Source organism: Apteryx mantelli, chromosome 22 (assembly GCF_036417845.1).
Source record: "Apteryx mantelli isolate bAptMan1 chromosome 22, bAptMan1.hap1, whole genome shotgun sequence".
Classification (NCBI taxonomy): domain Eukaryota; kingdom Metazoa; phylum Chordata; class Aves; order Apterygiformes; family Apterygidae; genus Apteryx; species Apteryx mantelli.
The window spans coordinates 7,380,077-7,399,806 of record NC_089999.1 but is presented as its reverse complement, the minus strand read 5'-3'; the positions used below and the strand labels follow the sequence as shown (position 1 = coordinate 7,399,806).

The 19,730-nt window shown below is 56.9% G+C and overlaps 1 protein-coding gene across 1 annotated transcript; it reads right to left on the bottom strand.

The window, feature by feature from the left end:
- Positions 1-997: 997 nt before the first annotated feature.
- SSC4D (scavenger receptor cysteine rich family member with 4 domains) lies at positions 998-19,521 on the bottom strand. Its single transcript, XM_067309931.1, has 11 exons — positions 19,401-19,521; positions 12,934-12,969; positions 11,810-12,115; positions 9,423-9,494; positions 8,739-9,053; positions 7,536-7,616; positions 6,904-6,981; positions 5,549-5,860; positions 4,794-4,871; positions 3,624-3,973; positions 998-1,297 (listed from the first exon to the last, which is right to left on the bottom strand). Exons 1-10 carry the CDS (start codon positions 19,519-19,521, stop codon positions 3,657-3,659), a joined length of 1,716 nt encoding a protein of 571 aa, XP_067166032.1. The 3' UTR covers positions 998-1,297; positions 3,624-3,656.
- Between the last annotated feature and the right edge of the window lie 209 nt (positions 19,522-19,730).

Sequence of the window (19,730 nt, the reverse complement as noted above, 5' to 3'; positions counted from 1 at the left end):
GTGCAGGAGCTTGGGAAAAGGGTAAAAATCAAGTCTTTTATTCACCCACGCACCCCCCCCCCCAGGGCGTGACATCAGGGAAAACGAGGTTGGAGCAAGGCCTCCAGAGCCTACGTCTAATTGCGGTGCGAGGGACTGTCTGCAGGATGCTTCTGTGCCTCAGTTTCCCCCGGGTGAGAGCGAGGGGCTGGATGCCCGCCGCGGGAAGCGGTAGGCAGCCAGCAGACGTCAGCCTGCTGCTCGCTCCCAGAGCGCGGTGTCAGGAGCCTCCCGGGGGGATCCGGAGCATCCTCGGAGCGACACCGTCCCCCACTTGGACATTTTCCTGACGTGAGCAGAGGTCCGGCGGCTGGGACGTGTCATATCACAGCACATCACTGCCCAAACCACCAGCGCAGGACACAGCCGGAGCCCTTCCGAGCAGCCCGGCGACCTGGCTGCACAAAAGCCTCCCCGAATCAGGCTGCAGCACAAGGCGGCTCCTTGCAGCAGTCGCAGCCTCCCCCCGCAGCAGGCTGCAGGCACGCGGCGCGCGGCAGCAGGGGCTGCAGCCCCCGAAGCTCCCAGGAAGGTTGTTCTTCCCATCTGCTGCTCTGTCATTAGCAAGCAGCACCGAATTTACTGCTGTCAGCACTGCAGAGCCAATACAGCTGCACAACAGCAATACACCCACTTCAGCAGCTCCCCTGCAGCCTCCAGGGCTGCCAAACCGAGCCGGGAACGGAACGGGAGCCAGATCCAAACCCGCTCCCCCAGCGCGGTGGAGACCAGGGCTCTCAGTACCGCTGGAACCGGTGTGGAAAGGTGCAAGCTCTGCTCCCGGCTGGGTGTAAATCAAGGGCTGCTCCACGGACAGCGAGGGATTTGCACCGGCTTTACGCAGCCGAAACCCAGCCCTTTTCTCTCGGCTTGGGGCACCGCCCGTTCCTCATCTGTTTGCCTTTGCTGCGTCTTCGAGACGTTCGTAGAGAAACAAGTGTGCCAGTTCTCAGCACACTTTAAATGGGCTTTTATTTATTCACAAAACAAACCCCCAAACGTATAAGAAAAGTGGAAAAACTGGAATATGCACAAGCTATTATTAACAAAGGAATTGTACAAATATAGGACCAAGTGTGGATGAGCGAGCAGCCGGGACCCGCTCCGTGCCATCAGGCAACTCCTTCCCCTCCCTCACACCCATTAAACAAAAATGAAAAGACTGTTTCACCGCTTTCCCGGCAGAAGTCACAAACGCTTCCTTGCAAACGCCGAGGCTCGCGCTGCAAAGGGGGCAGGCCGGGTTCTTCCACGTGATCTGAGGACGGAAACGGGGCTTTACTGCCAAGGACACCGGCCTGGGGAGGCGGGAGGAGCACGCAGGCGCCAGGCGGGACGGGGGAAGACCCCGCGTTAACACGGTGGGGCTTGGTGCTGCCTCACCACGGGGCACGGCTCCTCCAGCCTCGGCCGGGACCTCTGCGGGGCCCTGGGGATGCACCCACCGGATTTGGTTCCCCCGTCCTGATTTTTAACGTCCAAGCTACCGAGGGCCGCAGCTCGGGAGGAGAGGGGCAGGCGGTCACGCCAACGGGGCGCTGCTCCCTCTTAGGAACCTGCTCCCACCACCGCGCTCGCGGAGTTCGGCTCCTGCGGCACTTCGGTATTTTGGAAACGCGACCTTCGTCCCCAGGGCTGGCAGGGCAGGTGGGGGCCCCTCGCTGCCCAAAGCCCCCCCAGCACGGCCACCGGAGAGCTGCGCCGAGGCCGCGGCGGGCGCCGGCGCCCGGGGCGTCACCTCTGCCTCTGCTCCGTGCCGCCGCGCGGCGATTTGCTGTCTTTCCTCCGTTTTTTCCTTCGATAACTAGCCCCTGCCTGCCTCACACACCGCCGGTCGCCCTCATCGCGGAGCTCCTGGGAAGGGGCAGCCAAATCCCGCCTCGGGGGCGAAAGGCAGCGGGCAGCAAGCTCCAGCGGCAGCCGGTGGAGGGGACCCGGGGAAGGACGGGGCGCCTGGGAGAGGGGAGCAGCGGCGCGAAGGCGCCTCCTCCCCGCTCGGCCACATCCAGGGACGGCCGGCAGCGCGGGCACAGGCGCGAGGCCTCATCCCACGTCCGCCGGAGCCTGCGGCAATCGGGAAAACGCCCCAAATCCCCCATCTCCCCTTACGGCTTCATGCAGAAGCGCCGGGGAACAGAGATCTCGGATGAGATCCCTGCGAACCGAGCCGGGTTTGCGAAAGAGACGGCGGGAGAGGAGCCGAAACGGCACGAGGAGCCACCGCTGGCAGCCAACGAAGGGGATGGGGCTGCAGCCTAACAGCCAGACCCTGCCCTCCCGCTGCGTGGAAGTTCGGGAATACTTTTTCTTGTTCCTCCAGCCAAAGTGGGAGGAAAAACCTCGTATTTTGATTCCTGGGGGTTTTGCAAAGCAAACTGAAAAATGCCAGCAACTCACTTCAGAGCAGCTGGAATCCTCTGGGCTTTATTTCAGCCCTGTTTTACATTTTCCAAGTAAAATCTCCACTCAATTTCACAGCAGAAAATCCATTTTTCTCTCCTCATCTTTTAAATGAAATGGGTGAAACCGACCAAATTTCACACCAAAAACTGTTGTTTTTTTCCAAAGGCGGTTTAGTGGGAAAGATTCAGCCAATATTTTATGAGCGGTTCTGGGCAAGGCCTGGCCTTCACCCAGCCCTTCCCGTCCGTCAAGCTCCAAACCGCCACAGTGTCACTAGCGGGGAAACTGAGGCAGAGATGTGAGGTGCCCCAGGTCTCCCAGCTGATCGCTAGCCCAAGAGCCTGGGCCTGTTGCTGCTACGGTGGGTGGCTCCCATGGACTGCGAACAGAGCCAGCGGAGCCTGGTTCCCACCAGTGCCTGCCAGTGCAGATTCTCTGATGTCTCATAAAGCGTTGAGCTCATTAGGTTTTCCCTCAGTAGAGGCCTCTCCCTCCCCCAGCTGCCTATTTTAAAGACATTAATGGGAACACATCAGCTTGGAGACCTCTACCCTTCTGTCCAATTTGGGTGAAGTCAGCCGGCAGATTCATGAGACAGGGAGACACACTTACGGGCGCAGACAGCCTGATTGCCTAAGCCTCATTTCCCCGGGAAACTGGGCTAGAAGCGCACCTAATGTCTCATTTGAATGTGCTTGGCGTTGGCTCCCTTCCATTTGATTTATATTCTCGCTTCTCTCCAGCTAGATTAAAAAGCCCTTTTGCGTCCCCTGACTTCTCCCCAGCAGGTGCTCCTGCACTCCGGGTCACCTCTCCGTTTCCTTCCAGAGACACCGCAGCACCTGGGGCTCAGCCCCTCTCCGCTAGGTCCGACCACCAGCTCTCAAGGCAAGTCCCCACTCTGCTTCTGGGCGCCCTTCCCCGGTCTCCGTCCCCTCCACCGCCTGGCCCCCACCTTGCCTGTCCCAGGGCTCAATCTCCCAGGCTTGCCCGCATCCAGCTTGAGCAGTGGGCGAGAAAACCCAGGCACACGGGGGCTCGCAGAGGGGAGGACAAGCGGAGCTCCGGGACGGGAGCTGCCCTTTTGGGAGCCAGGGGAGCCCTGCCCGTGGACGCGCAGCTCGCCCCGGAGCCCGGCTGCGGATCAGTGCCCCCCTGTGCCGGGCAGTGCCCCGCTGTACCTGCGTGAGGTCCCTGCGGGCAGGTCGTGGCGGTCATAGGAGGCTGCAGAGAGCACCAGCGTCTTCTGAGTGGTCGCAGTTGTGGACGTCCCAGCGGATGTGGGAGCAGCGCAGCAGCGAGGCCTCGTTGCCCTTGCACTTGAGGTTGTCGAGGAAGATGTAGCCAACGCCCCGGCCGTAGCGCGCCTCCCCCCAGGCCGCCACGGCGTGCCCGCAGCCCAGCTGCCGGCACACCACCTTGGCGTCCCTCAGGTCCCAGGCGTCATCGCACACCGTCCCCCACTGGGACAGGTAGAAGATCTCCACGCGCCCCTCGCACCGGTGGCTGCCGTTCACCAGGCGCAGGAACCCTGCGGAGGGGAAACGGTGCTGGCTGGTGAGACAGCGCTGGGACAGCCCCGGCCAGGGTCCTCCAGGACCTCTGCTCTCCAGGGCTACTTGCAGCCGCAGGATCTCAGCCCTGCTGCCCTGGGACAGGGGAAGAGCAGAGCTGCTGCTCCTTCAGTCCTTCTTTATTAATACCAACAGCCAACTGGACTGATCTCCCACGGCCGGTGGAGAAAGGAGCTCTGCCCAGGCAGGCCACGGCAGGGGCAAGAAGAGACCAGGTCTCCCTTGCCTCTTCTAGGCAGCACCTCCAAAGCAGGGCAGATGGTTGCTGCCCCTCACAGCTCTGGCACCACCTCCTCACAGGCAGGCAAGCAGAGTGCACAGGGGATGCCCACAAATTACGTCAAAGCCAGGTCTGACCTCAAAAGCATTATGGTGATGAAAAACAACATGGCACGGCCGTTGGAGCTGGGAAGTGGATGTTCAGATTCGAGAACCAGACAGTTTCTGTTGCTGGCTCAGCCCCGTTGATAAATCATGCCACCTCCCCACCACTGAGCTATCTGCCTGGTCAGCCTCTCGAGGACACTGCGAGAACTGGGAGACTGTAACAGCAAGTAGCTGTATCGTGCTTTGAGATCCACAGCTTAACAGCGCTAGGAGAGCCATGAGGACAGTTTTTCTCCCCCACACAACTGGGCTGCTTCAGATTAGTGTTTCAGGCACTATCAAAGCTGCTGGCCTCTACCCAAACCACTTCCATTTCCACCCTCTGCCAATGCATAGCTCCAGACCTCTCCCAGGGGCACTCTGGCACTCCTGTCTACGCAAGATACCTACCGTCCTCGGGATGAGTTGGGGCCAACGTGGTGGTTGTAAAAGCAGCTTCTTGGAAATCATCTCCTGAGTCATCAGCACCTGGCACAGCAGGGAAGGGGTGAAAAAAACAATTAATGAGGTGTCTGTGCTCTCCAGGGTCAGGTCAGAGCCCCAGCACAAGCAACGTGGGGCCAGCAGAGGACAGGCACAGCCCAGCTGGAGGCAAGTGATGCGGGAAGTCACAGTCACCGTGTTTATAGCCTCAGCAGGGGGAAGCACCCTGTTAAAGCATGGGCAGAGGTGTCACCATGCTTCAGCCACCAGCTCCAAAACATCTAAGCGGTGTGGTCCTCTGCTTGTAAGGAGGAACCCCAGACCAGCCTTTGGGGTCAAATGAGGCCCTCCCCTTGGGGTTCACATTCAAGCGCCCACATCCCACCGTACTGTTTTAGAGGAGTCAGCGAGCAGGAGCCTGTTTCCCGCAGCCAGCCTGCGTGGGGCCGAGACCCTTTCCAGACCTGTTACCTTGTGGGATTTCAAAGCTGCTGAGACGGACTTTAAGGGAGCCCCCCCGGAGGACCCCGACACGGCCCCAGGCCATGCGATCCGAGGAAGCTGGCAGCCCAGGCGGCCTCGCTGCAGGCCACACCGCCGCGCCAGGGCGACGTCGGCGAGAGCAACCCGCCTCGGTGGCGGCAGGCGCGCGGGGAACGGCGGGCGGCCCGGGGAGCGGCGCTGGCTCCGCACGCGGGGGGACGCCGACGCCCGCCGCTCACCTCGGCAGACCACGCCGGCGTCCTCGTGGTGGCCGCAGTTGTGCTGCCCCCAGCCCAGGTGGAAGCAGTCGCCCAGGCGGGCCTCGGTGCCGGCGCAGCCCACGTTGTCCAGCAGCACGGGCCCGCTGCCGTAGCCGAAGTAGCCGAGGCCGGTGGCGGAGAGGGCCGCGCCGCAGCCCAGCTGCCTGCAGACCACCTGGGCGTCGGGGAAGTCCCAGTCGTCGTCGCAGACGGTGCCCCAGGCGCCGCGGTGCCGCACCTCCACCCGCCCGCGGCAGCTCCCGTTCCCGTTCGCCAGCCGCACGCCGCCACCTGCGGGTGGGTCCCGGCACGGCACAGCGACGCCGCGCACCGCCACCGCCACCGCCACCGCCACCCGCAGGCTCCCCCCCGGGATCCACCCCGCTGTCACCCGGCGCCCTGGGGTGGCCCCGGGAGATCTCCTGGGGACAGCGGATACCCCCCGGGAGCCTGCGGGGTAGCCCCCGGGAGCATGGGAGGCATGGGGTGACCCCCTGGGGTGTGGGGTGACCCCCTGGGGGTGAGGGGTGACCCCCCGGGAGATCCCCTGGGGAGGGGGGGGTGATCCCCCGGGAGCATGGGAGATCCCCTGGCAGCATGGGGTAGCCCATGGAGGCATGGGGTGAGCCCTGGGGGTGTGGGGTGACCCCCCGGGAGATCCCCTGGGGAGGGGGGGTGATCCCCTGGGAGCATGGGATAAGCCATGGGGACATGGGCTGAGCCCTGGGGGTGTGGGGTGACCCTCTGCGGGTGTGGGAGATCCCTTGGGAATGCGGGGTAACTCCTGGGGGAGTGGGGTAACCCCTGGGGGTAGGGGGTGAGCTCTGGGGATGCAGGGTGAGCCCTGGGGACATGGCAGGTCCCTTGGCAGTGTAGGGTAACCCATGGGGGCATGGGATGAGCCCTGGGCGTATGGGGTGGGCCTTGGAGACATGGGAGATCCCCTATGGAAGCATGGGGCAGCCCCTGGGAGCGCGGGGTAAACCTGTTGGGGAGTGGGGTGACCCCGAGAGTGTGGGGTGAGCCGTGGGGGGGTGGGAGATCCCCTGGGGACAGGGGGTGAACACTACGAGCATGGGGTAACGCTCAGTGGTTATGGGTCACCCCCGAGAGCATGGGAGACCCTCCGGGTGCTGGGGGATAACCCCCTGGAGGCGTGGGGGGAGCTCTGGGGGCGTGGGGCACGTTCCCGCTGCAGCCCTTACAGCTGCCCTCGTGTTGGGGCACGCTGAGGACGGAGCAAACCACTCTCGAGGTTCGGGGCTGCGCCGGCACGGCCTGGGAGGGCGTCCGTGCCGGGTCCCGCGCCGGACCGGCGGCAGCCGCGCACTTACTGTCCTGCTCTACGGTGGGGAGAGCGGTTGTGATGACCTCCGTCGCCTGGGAGGGCTGGTCCCGGCCGTCTGTGGCTGCTGAGCCAAGCACAGGGACACACGCGGGCGCTGGGGCGCAGCACCCGCAGCTACGGCACCCCCTGCGCCCGCCCCACGTGGGGTGCTCGCCCTCGACGGCTCCGGGGGCATCTAGGCACTGTGGTGGCCCCAGGGAAAACTCCCGCGGGGAGGAGGAAGAGGAGGAGGAAGAGGAAGAGGAGGAGGAAGAGGAAGAGGAGGAGGAAGAGGAAGAGGAGGAGGAGGAGGAAGAGGAGGAGGAAGAGGAGGAGGAGGAGGAAGAGGAGGAGGAGGAGGAGGAGGAGGAGGAGGAGGAGGAGGAGGAGGAGGAGGAGGAGGAGGAGGAGGAGGAGGAGGAGGAGGAGGAGGAGGAAGAGGAGGAGGAGGAGGCGGCTCGCTTTTGCCAGGCATTTCCCGGGGACCTGGCCATGGGGAAATGCCAGCCAAGAGCCCCGTGCCGGAAGCCACGTGTGTGTGGACAACGAAGTGCCCCGTCCCGGCTCTCCTGGCTACAACCCAAGAGCGAGCCTGGGGGCTGCAGACCTCCTGCTCGGCCCGGGGCCGGGCCAGCCTACCTGTGGCTGTGGCAGTGAGCGTCTCTTCGTACTCCAGGGCCACTGAAGTGGTGAAGGATGTGACGGTGGACATGTCCAGCCCTGCAGTGACGCAGAGGGGCAGAGGTTACACGTACGGGGAGAAGTTGAAGAGCAGTGAACTCTCCGCCTCTGACTCCAGGGTGCAGACCAGGGTGGTTCAGGTAATCCAGGGTAAGGAGGCAGCAGGTTAGACCTCGTTCATCCAGCTATCCCCGCTGGCACCAGCGTGGTTTTGCATTAGTGCTGAGCTGGTAAGAGAAGGGCTGGAGATGGTGTTTCTCAGGCTCAACCCACGCTCGTGCCAGGGTTCCCACCTGCGGCGCCAAGGAGACCCTCGCTTTTTCGAGGCTTAACATGCAAAAGATTTATCACCCCCACGCAGGCAGGGTCCACAACAGCACTGCACAGCAGCGGAGGCCAGGGGGGCAGGCGGCAAGCTCTCCAAAAACCTCACGCCTGGTTATTCCTGGGTCCCACGGAGCAAGGGCAGCGCCAAGGGGCTGGAGGGCGGCTGCCCCACGAGCTCCCTGCCCAGGCGAGCTGCCAGGCCGGCGCTTCCCGCTCCCTCCGCACCCAGCACAAAGGATATTTGGGGAAGAAAGGAACAGCCTGAGAAAATTGCCCATTTCTCCACGCATCAGCCCCTTTGTTAGTTAATAGTGGGAAAGCGAAAGTGACGGCACTTAGTGCTCCAGTCATTAGCCATGATAATGAGGGAATTCAAGGGGATTATTAACATTATAAATGGTAATCAGTGGATAATGACAGAAATACATAATTTAGAGAGGGGAAGAGAAAGGCAGGCCGGGCCTGGCTGAGCGCCCGTCCGCTGACAGCCGATCACTCACTTCCGGACCAAGGCAGCTTGTTTTCCACCAAACAGAGCAGGGAAATCGCAGGCAGGCAGAGTCATTTCCCTTGCAAATTGCTGCTCAGACATGTCCCTGCCTCTCCTGCTCTCAGTGCTGTGTTTTATCCTCCTCCTGCGTGCCAGCATGACAGCAGATAAGGAAAAAGGATGCTTCAGCGGCCGAGAGCCTAGTCAAGGACCTACGTTCAGCTCCCTGCACGACCTCGGGCACATCGGTGTCTCTCTGTGGCTCAGTTTCCCCTTGGAGGCCGAGAGGTCCCCACTTTCCCCCCCAGCAGGGTAGTCCTAACGGCAATGTTCTGCTCCATTACCTGTGCAAATGACTCCAGCATCCTCGTGGTGGCCGCAGTTGTGGATCCCCCAGCCAAGGCTGTAGCAGGCAGAGAGGAAGGGCTCGCTGCCGTCACAGTTGACGTTGTCTAGGAGGATGTGCCCGGTGCCGTAGCCGAAATAGGCATTGCTCTTGTAATCCAGGGCTTGGCCACAGCCCACCTGCTTGCACACCACGCTGGCATCGCTCAGGCCCCAGTCGTCATCGCACACGGTGCCCCAGTTCCCGCGGTAGAAGATCTCCACCCGGCCCTGGCAGCTGTCGGTCCCACTCACCAGGCGGATGCTGCCATCACCTAGAGGACGACAGCACGTGGTGAGAAGTGTTTTGCTCTCACCCTGGGGCAGATGCCCCCGTGTAATGATCCAAGGGAGCTTGGATGTGGCTGTGCCTTGTGATGGCAAAGAAGCTGGCCTGGAGCTTGGAAGTTGGCTGGAAAAGGCACTGTTTCCAGGCAGCATTATTGATGGGAACCTTGATAACCCTCTGTAATAGGATTTGACCATGGCAGGCACAACGTGGAGTCCCCAGAGGTCTTCCCCTCTCAGCCAGAGGGTTTGGGCTGATTTATGGAGGTTTGGAGGGGAAGCAGATATTGGGCTGGTGGAAGGACCTCAGGCAGGCAGGGCCCCGCGTGAAGGGCAGTGACGGCGGAGCAGCTTACTTTCCCCATGCTGCACCGAGGCTGTGGCAGTCCTGCTGGTCGGTCCTTCGCTTGCCTGCGTGGGTGAGAGCTCTGAAAAGGGAACCAAAGAGACAGCATCAATTTCTGCCTGCAGAAATCCGTTCGGAGGTGAGCTGGAAGCGGTGCCCCTGCTGCGACCGCAGGCACCCACGCACTTCTGCTCCGCTGCTCCTCCCGCACCGGCGCCAGCAGCACTGCACACGTGCTAGCTAGCATGCTGCCCGGCGCACGCACCCCACCAGCCTGCTGAAAGCAGAAGGCCTTGCACCAAAATGAAACAACCCCAAGAGGCAAAGAAAGAGGGGTTTGTGGTTGCATGGTAAAGAAAAGGCTCTTGGGGCCAGGCTCTGTCCTGCAGGCTGGTGAGAAGTTGTACCTCCGCGTGCCCAGAGGCACGGCACAGTCACCGGGGCTAAATGATAACGCCAGGGCAGTCAGGGGTCAAGGCTCTCGCCTCTCAAGGCACTGCATTCAAAGTCACGGCATTAAGACAGAAAAGAACAGTAATCTCTTAATTTTCCTGATGCTTTCATGTATATTTCTTTTGACAACAAAGTTGTTTCAAGCAACTGTGATTCCCATCCTATATCAGCCCCCGTTTTACTGGCTGTGCTGGTAAAACTTTCTGTGGGCTGGGGTGGCAAACTGGGTAGGAGAATGGAGCCAAATTATACAAGAACTGGCCACAGACACACAAAATGGCTGAGGGGAATGTCGCTGGAAACCCTGTCCGAACCCCTTTGCTCACAGAAGTGCTGACAGCGTGTGAACAGCTGCCTGACTTCATGCTTTTCTCTGTAACCGCAGCAGCTAGAAAGCCGGCTCTTTAAAAGCAAAGCTGATGTAACGGCACTGATCCGGGAGCCGGGACATCACAAAACACCACAAAATATCACAAACCTCAAGCAAACATGGTGAGAACTAGCAACGCTGAGCAGCGGCTGGTTGACCACGTCCTTGTCCCGGCTCAGTGACTCTCGCAGTGGTTTTCAACAAATCACATAGCCTTTCTGCCTCGCTCAGCCTACTGCGACTTGGGAACAAAGATATTCCCCTTCCTGCCCATGGAGAGCTTTTCTGGGAGTCCAAGATGGCTCAAGGCCTCTCCGCAAATTGAATTTTGCTGCCCATGAGGCCAAAGCCAGAGTGCTTCTCCCACAGGACCACAGCTGATGCTGAGATTGCCTGTGCCTTGCTGGCTGTCGGTTCAGTTTGGGAGTATCGCAGGAGGGCTGGGTACGGCAGAGCCATACGCCCTGGGCTCTGAGAGGGGCTGTGCCACTGTTAGCGGGATGCACTGTCCCAGCTCAGCCACACTTGGGTCTGCGTCCTACGGGTCCCACTGTCCGGCTGGTGTCCCCGCCTCCACGCTGCACAGGGTGAGGGAGCGCCTCACTCAAAGATCGGCTTTGCCCGATGCTTAGGTTAAATCCTGCATCTCCCCCGAGAGCCCCCTCAAACCATACCCTCTTAATGACTGCACACTTCACAGCCTAGGTCTCCCTTCACCAAAAAACACCTAAAAGCTCAAGCCGCTCCTCTCTCCCTAGACCCACCTTCCCCAGCTCCCTTCTTCAGTCCTTTCGTGTTTCCTCTCCAGCTGCATCTTCAGTCAGGGTTCCTCCCTGGCCAGCCCAATCCATAACCTCCTTTCTCCAATCACTGCTAGATCAATCCATCAGTTGACCCAGCAGCCTCCCTTTCCAACCCTCCCCCTTCTCCAGGAAATACAGATTCATTGAGCATCTGCAGCTGTGGCCAAGCTCTGGGTCTGCACATCCTCACATTTGCCAGTGTTCAATGCTAAAACACAGCAGACGATTTTTATGCACTGTATATCTGATGAACAAACTGCATCGCAGTGGTAAAGAGCAAATGTGTATGGTATGTAGGGGTTGACATGGAGGTGTTCCACTTTCACATGTCGAGCTCAAACACTTTCCACTTCTTTTCGCACCTTTAGGAACATTTCCTACCGAAAAGCTCAGCAATTCAAATAAAGGCAGTCAAGAGGTGAAAAAGCACTTGGGCAGTGGCTGACTCAGAGCCAGCAGCGTAGGTGGATACGTGCTCTTTCCCCACGGATCACTCTGGAGAGGCTGAGAAGTCCCTGACCTGGGAGTGATGAGGAATACAAAACAGGCTGGTCACCCTAAGGAGCACCAAACTGATGAGCTGGAAGATGACCTGGACTGAAAAAGGGGGTAGGGAGAAGACATAGAGAAGGTTTGGCTGATCCAGCTTCAGAGGAAAAAGCTCTGAGATATGACTGCTGGGCTCCCCCCGAGTGCCTGTAGACACCCAGGCTTGTAACACTGTTAGCACCCCCATCCCCTCCTCGCCCCAGGGGAACCAAGCCTTGTTACCATTGCACATGACAGCCACATCCTCGTAGTGGTAGCAGTTGTGGATGCCCCAGCCGTGGCTCCAGCACTCGCTCAGAGCTGCCTCCCGGCCCTTGCAATCCACGTTGTCCAGGAAGATGGGTCCGCTCCCTTGGCCAAAGGTCATGGCGGCGGGGAGGGCGATGGCATGGCCACAGCCCAGCTGGCGACACACCACGTTGGCATCCACGATATCCCAGTCGTCATCGCACACCGTCCCCCAGGAGCCGTTGTAGAGGATCTCCACTCGCCCCTGGCACCGGCTCGGCCCGTTGGCAAGCCGTATTTCTGAAAGGACGGTCACACAGAGATTGCTCAGCAGGCAATGAGCTAGCCCCATGGCTAGGAGATGGCAAGCATGGAAGACCATTCAGCAGATGTCACAGAGAGGGTTTGAAGCCTTTCTGAACCAAATCATAGGTTTCTGCTAACGAAACTAAACAGGTGACTCCATTAGCTATAGCACAAGTCAGCTGTTAACTTGCTGCTACCCACCTGATGGTGAGGCACAGGTTTCTGTTGGAAACAGCGGATGCGAATACTTGATACATCTTTGCATAAGTATTTGCACCAGACAAAATATCACCCCACCATCTTGACTACTAATGGCCTGGGAAACTACCCAACGGGAGAAGAAGAAAGCTATCATGTGACATCATGTGATGACATGTGACTTTGGTGACAAGTGACACGATGCAATTAGCAAATTGTTATTAGTCTCAACAAACATGTCCAGAGTTGTTCCCAAGTGGGAACTGGTGGCATGGAAATGATTTCTCAAACTGCTGGCAAGAGGGAACATGCATGTAAGCGACCCTGACTTGCAACGTCAAGGGAATTATTCACTTGGGCATGATGAATGACACAATGACAGGCAGTTAGCAGGAGGTGGTAAAATTTTCCTCTCATGATAATAAGCAGAATAGGGATAATAAAGAATCTCTGTTTCCGTGCTGTGAAGAAGTTTAGCTTTTTGTTGCCGTTTTTTTGTTCAAAACCAATATGCTTTCTTTTTGAAATTCCCTAACCCCTATTTTTAACAAAAATGCATTTTTTTCAACTACAAAACTTTCCAGAGAAAAGCAGCTCTAAGAGGAGACTCTCACCTGGGAATGGCAACAGAGCAGGCTCAGAGATGTTGCCTGAAACAGAGAAAGAAAAGGATTAGATCTCTCCGGTGTCCTTGCAGCAGGCAGAGGAAGGAGGTAACTCAAAGAATGACGGCAGCAGTGATTCAGGAGGGCATTGCTGAGGGCCAGCAGAGCCCCTACGGACCGACCATGTGTGCTCTCTAGAAGTCAGCAGCTCTAATCCCAGGAGCGCTTCTGCTCTCCTAAGTAACCTGCTTTCTTTCCATTCAAGCTAAAGGGCTCTCTAAGGGCAGGATTTGTCTTGCAGGCTCTTTGTAACCATCAGTCGTCGCTGAGTAAGGGATGACCTTTCATGGGGAGCCCCTTCTTAGCACACTGCTACATTTTACAGACCACATTGAAGTCCAGGTGACTGTCCAAGCTTCAGGGACAAGTTTTGTTGTCCTGGATTGGCCAGCGTTATGTTAGCAGGAACATCCCCTGTATCTGGGCATCCTGACACTAAAGACCAGGGGAGGAGGATGCTGGTGGGACCTGCTGAGTAGTTACAGGTGTAAAACTAAGGTGCATCCCCAGGGCTGCTAGACCTGTCTTAACTCATGAAATCAGCCTTGTTGCAGAGCCAACACATCACTCAGCTCCTCAAAACACAGCACAGAAGCAAGTACTGCACACTGCTGTGTTGCACGTCTGCTGGAGGGGGGACATCTCCATTCGCTTTGCTTCTGAGGCCTCTCAGATCCTGCCTTTGATCTCTCCTGCCTAAAACAATTAATTGGAGTTGATTTTGGAAGCTCTGAGCACTTGAAATTTCAGCTTACTTGTGCCTTCCCTTTTCCACAAAGATCTGAGGTTTGTAAGGAAATAAAAAAGAAAAACCCTACACCAGAACATCATTTCATCTGCTTCGCAGATGAGGAAGCTGAGGCAACAGCATGTGGTGTGAATTATTTTGGGTCTGCAGTGGCACTGTCCCACAGAAAAGAAGAATTCAGGCCTCTTAGTTCCTGCCCATGTGCTGCAACCATTAGATTACATGTCCCCCACCACTGTCCTAAATCTTAGCTCACCAGTGCTCGTGCAGCTCCCTGAAATCCTTAGATGAAACGTGAAAGAGAGGTGCCAAGGGTTGCTATTAACAGCTTAATGAAACCAAGCTGCTCTCCTGGCTCACGCTTGAGAATTGCTAGCTTTCAGACAGAAGGAGCCTTTTCTCTCCCTCTCTCTCTCCTTTTTTTCCTCCTTCCATTGTTTCACTGCCAGCAGCTTGTATTATGAAAATGGTGACTGACAGCAGCAGGCCCAAGTGGATTGCACATGGGGCTGGGTCTCAGGAGACTTCATTTCTATTCCTGGCTTTGTTGCGGACTTGCTGTGAGACCTTGGGCAGCATATTTCCTCATCCTCCTTCCTGGTCTCAGTTTCCCCATCTGAAAAATTGGGGGATGAGATGGGAATGAGGAGAAATGATTCTGCCTGTCACGGGAAACCTGTAGGTGATCTACTGATGGAAAATGCACTGGGCATTCCTATATGTCTTTTTTTCACAATGCAGTCAGTAATATCTGCAAGCTGTATTTTTATATGCATGTGCCAACACATCCATGGAGCCACCCCTGGGGTGGAAGAAGGCAGCCCTTTAACACAGGAGAATTGCAGGCAATCACTGCTGCACCACAGTGTGCAGGTTAATGCTTCTGCTCCTGGCGTCATCCTGCCTGATGAGCAAACCAGGGTGAGATCTGTTTTCCAGTTCACATGAAGGGCTGCAGCTCACAAACACCAACTGATCTGGCTGCGCTGAACTGACGTGGAGTGACACAGGTGTGGGCCCATGTCCTCTCACCGATCGCCCCTGTTGTGCTGCTTTGGGATGTGCCGCTACCTGGCACCTGTGGCTATCAATGTGGTCAACTGCTTGAGGTGGAAGGTGACAGAGAACCAGGCCCCGAACCACTACCCAGTAACCACGATCTTCAGACACAGTGCAGAGAGACTTTTGTCTCCCGAGCAAAGAAATGTGCTGGTTACAAGTTACAAATACACTCTCAAAACATCATTTTTCTTGTGCAGTGTCTTACACCCTTGTCACAGTGGTGTGAGTACCTGAGGGACCCGCTAGCTACAGTTTTCTCAAGGAACCAGAGAGAAAAAAGACTGAAGACCCTCGGGACCCTTCTCCCTCCTCCACAGCAGGGACAGCCTGGATGTGTCCTGGGAAATGAGAAGAGGCACATTAAAAACTTGACCTAACTGGAGAGAGAGTGAAGAGGAGCAAGCAGAACAGACTCGGCCAAGAATTATCTGCTGGTAATTGATCCCTTCTGGTAACTGGAGCCCAGGATACGCTGCCAAGGTTTTAACAAGAGGCTGCCTCAGAAATATTCTGCCGCAGCCTGCAATGAGCTCTGCGGAGCAGAAAGAGCAAGCGCTGGAGAGAGAAGGGCCTCGTCATTTGTTCTCCCAATTAAACAAAACTGCTTTCGCGTAACTGGTGGAGCAGGCAGCACCCCAGGGCACATGTAATTTGTAACATCCATTGGCTAGGGCTGCTTGTCCCTCCTTCTGCAACACTAGCAGAGCCAGGGCAGAGCTGGTGTAATCAGGGGATGCTGGAAAGTCAGCATGAGAGTTTCTTGTTCCCAGCTGGCTCAGGAAGGATAACACCAGGTTTGCGACATGCAGCACACCATCATGCAATATGTAGGGCTTTCCTTCAAGTCCCTCTCTCCTGGAGTCCTGGGATATAACAGAAGTCTCATTTTCATTCAAAAATTCCTAACCCTCATGGCTGAAAAAATGATTGCTCACTACTTGCAGATCAGAGGGGAAATGAAAAGCACCAACATTTATTCTATTTCTTTCAATCTCCTGTTTTTCAGCCAACCTTGGCATGTTAGGGAAGCTGGCTCAGGGGTTCTCGTGCTTGATGTTGGCCAGGCCGTGTCCAGCCCCAAGAGGGGTGAAGGGAGTGAAGGCTTCGGGGAAGCAGATGGATTTCCTGGTGATTTCTGCTTTTGTGCTCAACCCTAAGCATCTCTACTGGCAGGTGAAACAAAAAGAAATCGAGCTGCCGTAGGATTTTGGCTGTCTAATTCTCAGCCTTCTCCCACCAGCGTGAACAAGCAGCATCCAGAGGCAGCCGAACATGGGCAGAATATAATCCACACCCAGATCAGCTGGATTTTAAATAAGAGCTCCGGGAAGCGCCCTCCCCAGCAGCCCTGTACCCCAGGGGTGCGGAAGGAGCTTTCCTCTGGCAGGGAACGGAGATGTCGGGAATAAGCAGAGTAACAGCTCCACCCGGTGGCCCAGCTGCTCTCAGCTCCCCCTCCTCTTCTGCAGCTAAAGGACTATTTGGACATAAAACCCCTCTTGGCCTCAGTTCTGAACGAAGCGGGGTCCCCTCTGCTCCCTCCTCGCTGGGGAGCTCCCAGCACAAGGGGCAGAGGATGGGACGAGGCTGGAGGAGCCTCTGCTCCGGGTGTTTCAAGGCACGGTCAGGAGACAGCAGCAACGCTAGGATCTCCTTGTTGGGGTGCCTTGGGGGAAGGCGTCACCTCCCTCCTGCTGCCGGACAGATCCTACGACCCAAGCTCAACCTGGCACGAGCAAGCTGTGGATTCCCCTTCCACCCCCACCATAAGCAAATCAATGGCTAGGCACAACCCAGGACCCCGGTTTTGGTCTCTGACCGGCCCAGGAGCGTGGCTCAGGTGTCACAACCCTGCCCTTCCTCTCTGCAGTCCTGGGCAAGGGGACCTGGCACATGGAGCATCAGCACCTCGGCCCGGGCCCCTCCGTACCTTGCTTTCAGCGTGTCTGAGGCTCCCACCCGCACACATGCCCCACCAGTTTGCAGCCACCAGGCCTAAGCCCCCGCACTGGCAATTCATCTGGCAGGCTCTTCTCCGCCAGCGCCGGGCTTGCAGGGACGAAAGCACAGACCTAACCTCACATCCAGAAAGCCTCTGGCCAGAAACTTTGACTCCAAAGCCCTCCTCTCTGTGCTACGCGTTCCAAACAAATTAACCCCCCCCCCCCCGCATTAATTATAGCAACCAGGGGCCAACCAATATACCCTTGTTGGCTCTGTGGCCCCTTTTCTTACACCTGGCTTGAATCAGCCCTGTCCTGCTTGTTCCAGCTCTGTCTCTTCTCCCTGGAGCAACAGCATAAAGGTCAGATCCTGTCACTCAGGAGGCGGATATCACAGCCATGAAAAGCAATATAACATGAACCTGAAGGGGAAGGTCAAACACATGAACTCACCGTCCCTTTTGCCTTGTTAGGATGTGGCCTGGCAGAGCGTTAAGTCAGCTACAAAAAAGGGCTGTCAAGGAAAGACCTAGAGGCCCCATGAGAAATGACAGTAAAACAACTGTGTCACTGTAATTATCACTTAGCAACAAGAAGCATGGTCTAGGATTGAGATGCCATCCATTCCCACAGCTCGCCGCCCTGCCTGGATTAACCGCAGATGCTGAGCAGCACCAGCTATGGTCAAACACTGCTGATCTTTCCAGCCACCCCAGCTAAACACAAGCAGGCTGGTGAATCGGCCAGCTGCCGCAGCGTACGACCTGCTACACGAGCAAAAACTGAACTCCACGCTGGGCTGTGTGACCGGTGATTGACATCTGCCAAAGCACCTGCTTCAGCCGCAGAGGGTAGCGCCCAGCTCAGAGACAGGGTACGCAACTGGGAGAGGGTCCTCTTAAACTGTCCCAGCATGAATCACTGGAGCTCTGGGAGAGACCCCCCTCCGCTCCCACGAGCTGGAGGTGGGAACGGGTGAAACCAAGGAAACGCACGGAGAAGCCAACTCACTGAACGAGAGGACAGGGAAGGACACGGCAGTGTGAGCTGCTCCCATGCTGAGAACCTGCTCCCATGTGGACTGGACTCCTTGGAGAGATATAATTCAGCTGCAGATCACCACTGCACCAAAAACGTGGAAAGGGAAGGCTTTTTAGGAGGAGTGTTTGACTCTGTTTGCATTGTTTTTTAACACCTATTCCACTCTAGTGCCTAAAAAGCAGCGGATGAAAAGGGCATTGTGCATTGTTAAATATTCAATATTCATGCCCCTTTGGTCAAAGTCAAAGCTTTGAAATACTCATCTAGGAGCATCCTCCAGCAAAGTCAAGAGAGACCAGAAGAAATATTCCTGGTATTTCTACATTAATGATGAAACATGAAAATGATATTTTTGCAGAATAGAAGAAGCCTCCCAGGTTTCTCTGATCCATCTTCACAAAGCAAAAAAAAAAAGGAACTAGCTCAAAGTAAACACAATCCCTTTCAGGGCACATTTATAAATAAACCCACCAAACGGGAGGACAAATCGTCCTTCATTATCGACTTAGCTGTGCCCATTCACGAAAAGAAACCTGAGAGTCCGGAGCACTTGTTCCTGCCTACCAGAGGTTTAGAGTTACGAAGTCCACAGCAAATGCTCCAGTGGGGAGGAGGCGGCTGGGCTTATCCTCACTGCGCGCAGCACGCTGGGGGAGAAGGTACAGCATCAGCTGAAGCACAGACAACGGCCCCTTCCCAAGACCATGAGTAAGAAGCACGGTTTGCTGCCGTCAACGCCACCCTTCGAGGCAGCTGAAGGGTTGGCACACACACACTTCAGAGCAGAGGCTGCTGCAGGAGCGGAACAAAGCAGAAAGCTCATTTGCAAAGGGCTCGGCGGGTTTCCACGCAAGCACGGAAGACGGCTTTGCCTCTTGCTGACAGGGCAGTGGCACAGAGCCGGACCGGCACCGGCCTGCGGCATGCCAGGGTGTCAGAGAGGAGCCGTGCTCAGCTCCGTGCTGCCAAAAACCTTCAAACGAGACCCGGGTCTGAGCTGAGAGGATGCAGCACATCGTGGGCAGCGTGTGCACAGAAGCCCTCCGGGAGCTGCGTGCGCAGGCTCTCCGGGAAGCACGGTGCTGCCAAGGCTGCGGTCAGATGCTCTGGCAGCTGAGCCTAAGCAGTCTGCAAGGAGCAGCCTTGGAGGCTGAGACGAACCTGCTCTAATTCTGCACTGAAACGGGCTCCCGGGGGGAATCCCTGCGCCTCGGCTCAGGGAGCAGGCACTGCAGCCAGAAGAGGAGCTCCGGGAATGGGAAGCACCAGCTGAGGGGGTGGGAACTTTTAAAACTGATTTAATCCAATTACAGTGTCTGACTACACCTTAATTGCCTGGCTTCGAGCTTGCTTTGTCTTGTCTTAGCTTTGTTGAGGCAGAAAGGTTTTACCAACTGCATCACTATAATTATACTGATAAAGTCAAACCAGCATAATTACACTAACACGGCTCTCGTGTGGACCCTTTCAGTCTAGAATAGGAACAGCTTTTTCCAGTTTAACTTAAATGCTTTCCAATCAGCATAAACAAGATTGAAAATCACCAGTACTCCCGTCTGAGAGTGCCCACCAGGAGCAATTCGGGATGCCGAGCCTAGCCTGTTTCCTTGGGAGACGCATACTCATCATGCCCATCTCCTCTGCATAAACGGATTTCGGCAGCTCCTGTCCCTTGGCTGTCAGCACCTTCTTGTGAACCGGGAGTGCAAACAGCCCAGGGGCCCACATCTGCACTGTTTCCATCACCAGTAGCTGCCTGCACCAGTTACCAGCCAGCCCTGAATGCTGTGCTTGCCATCACACATCATTCATGGTGGAAGATAAGAGCTGAACTTGCTCCCTCTTTCACCGCCCACACTTAATGCCGCTAGGGACATCATGGCATTCACGCCTATGCCTCTGCATCAAGAAAATGTTACTCAGAAGGCCAACAGCAAGGCCAGACGGAAGAT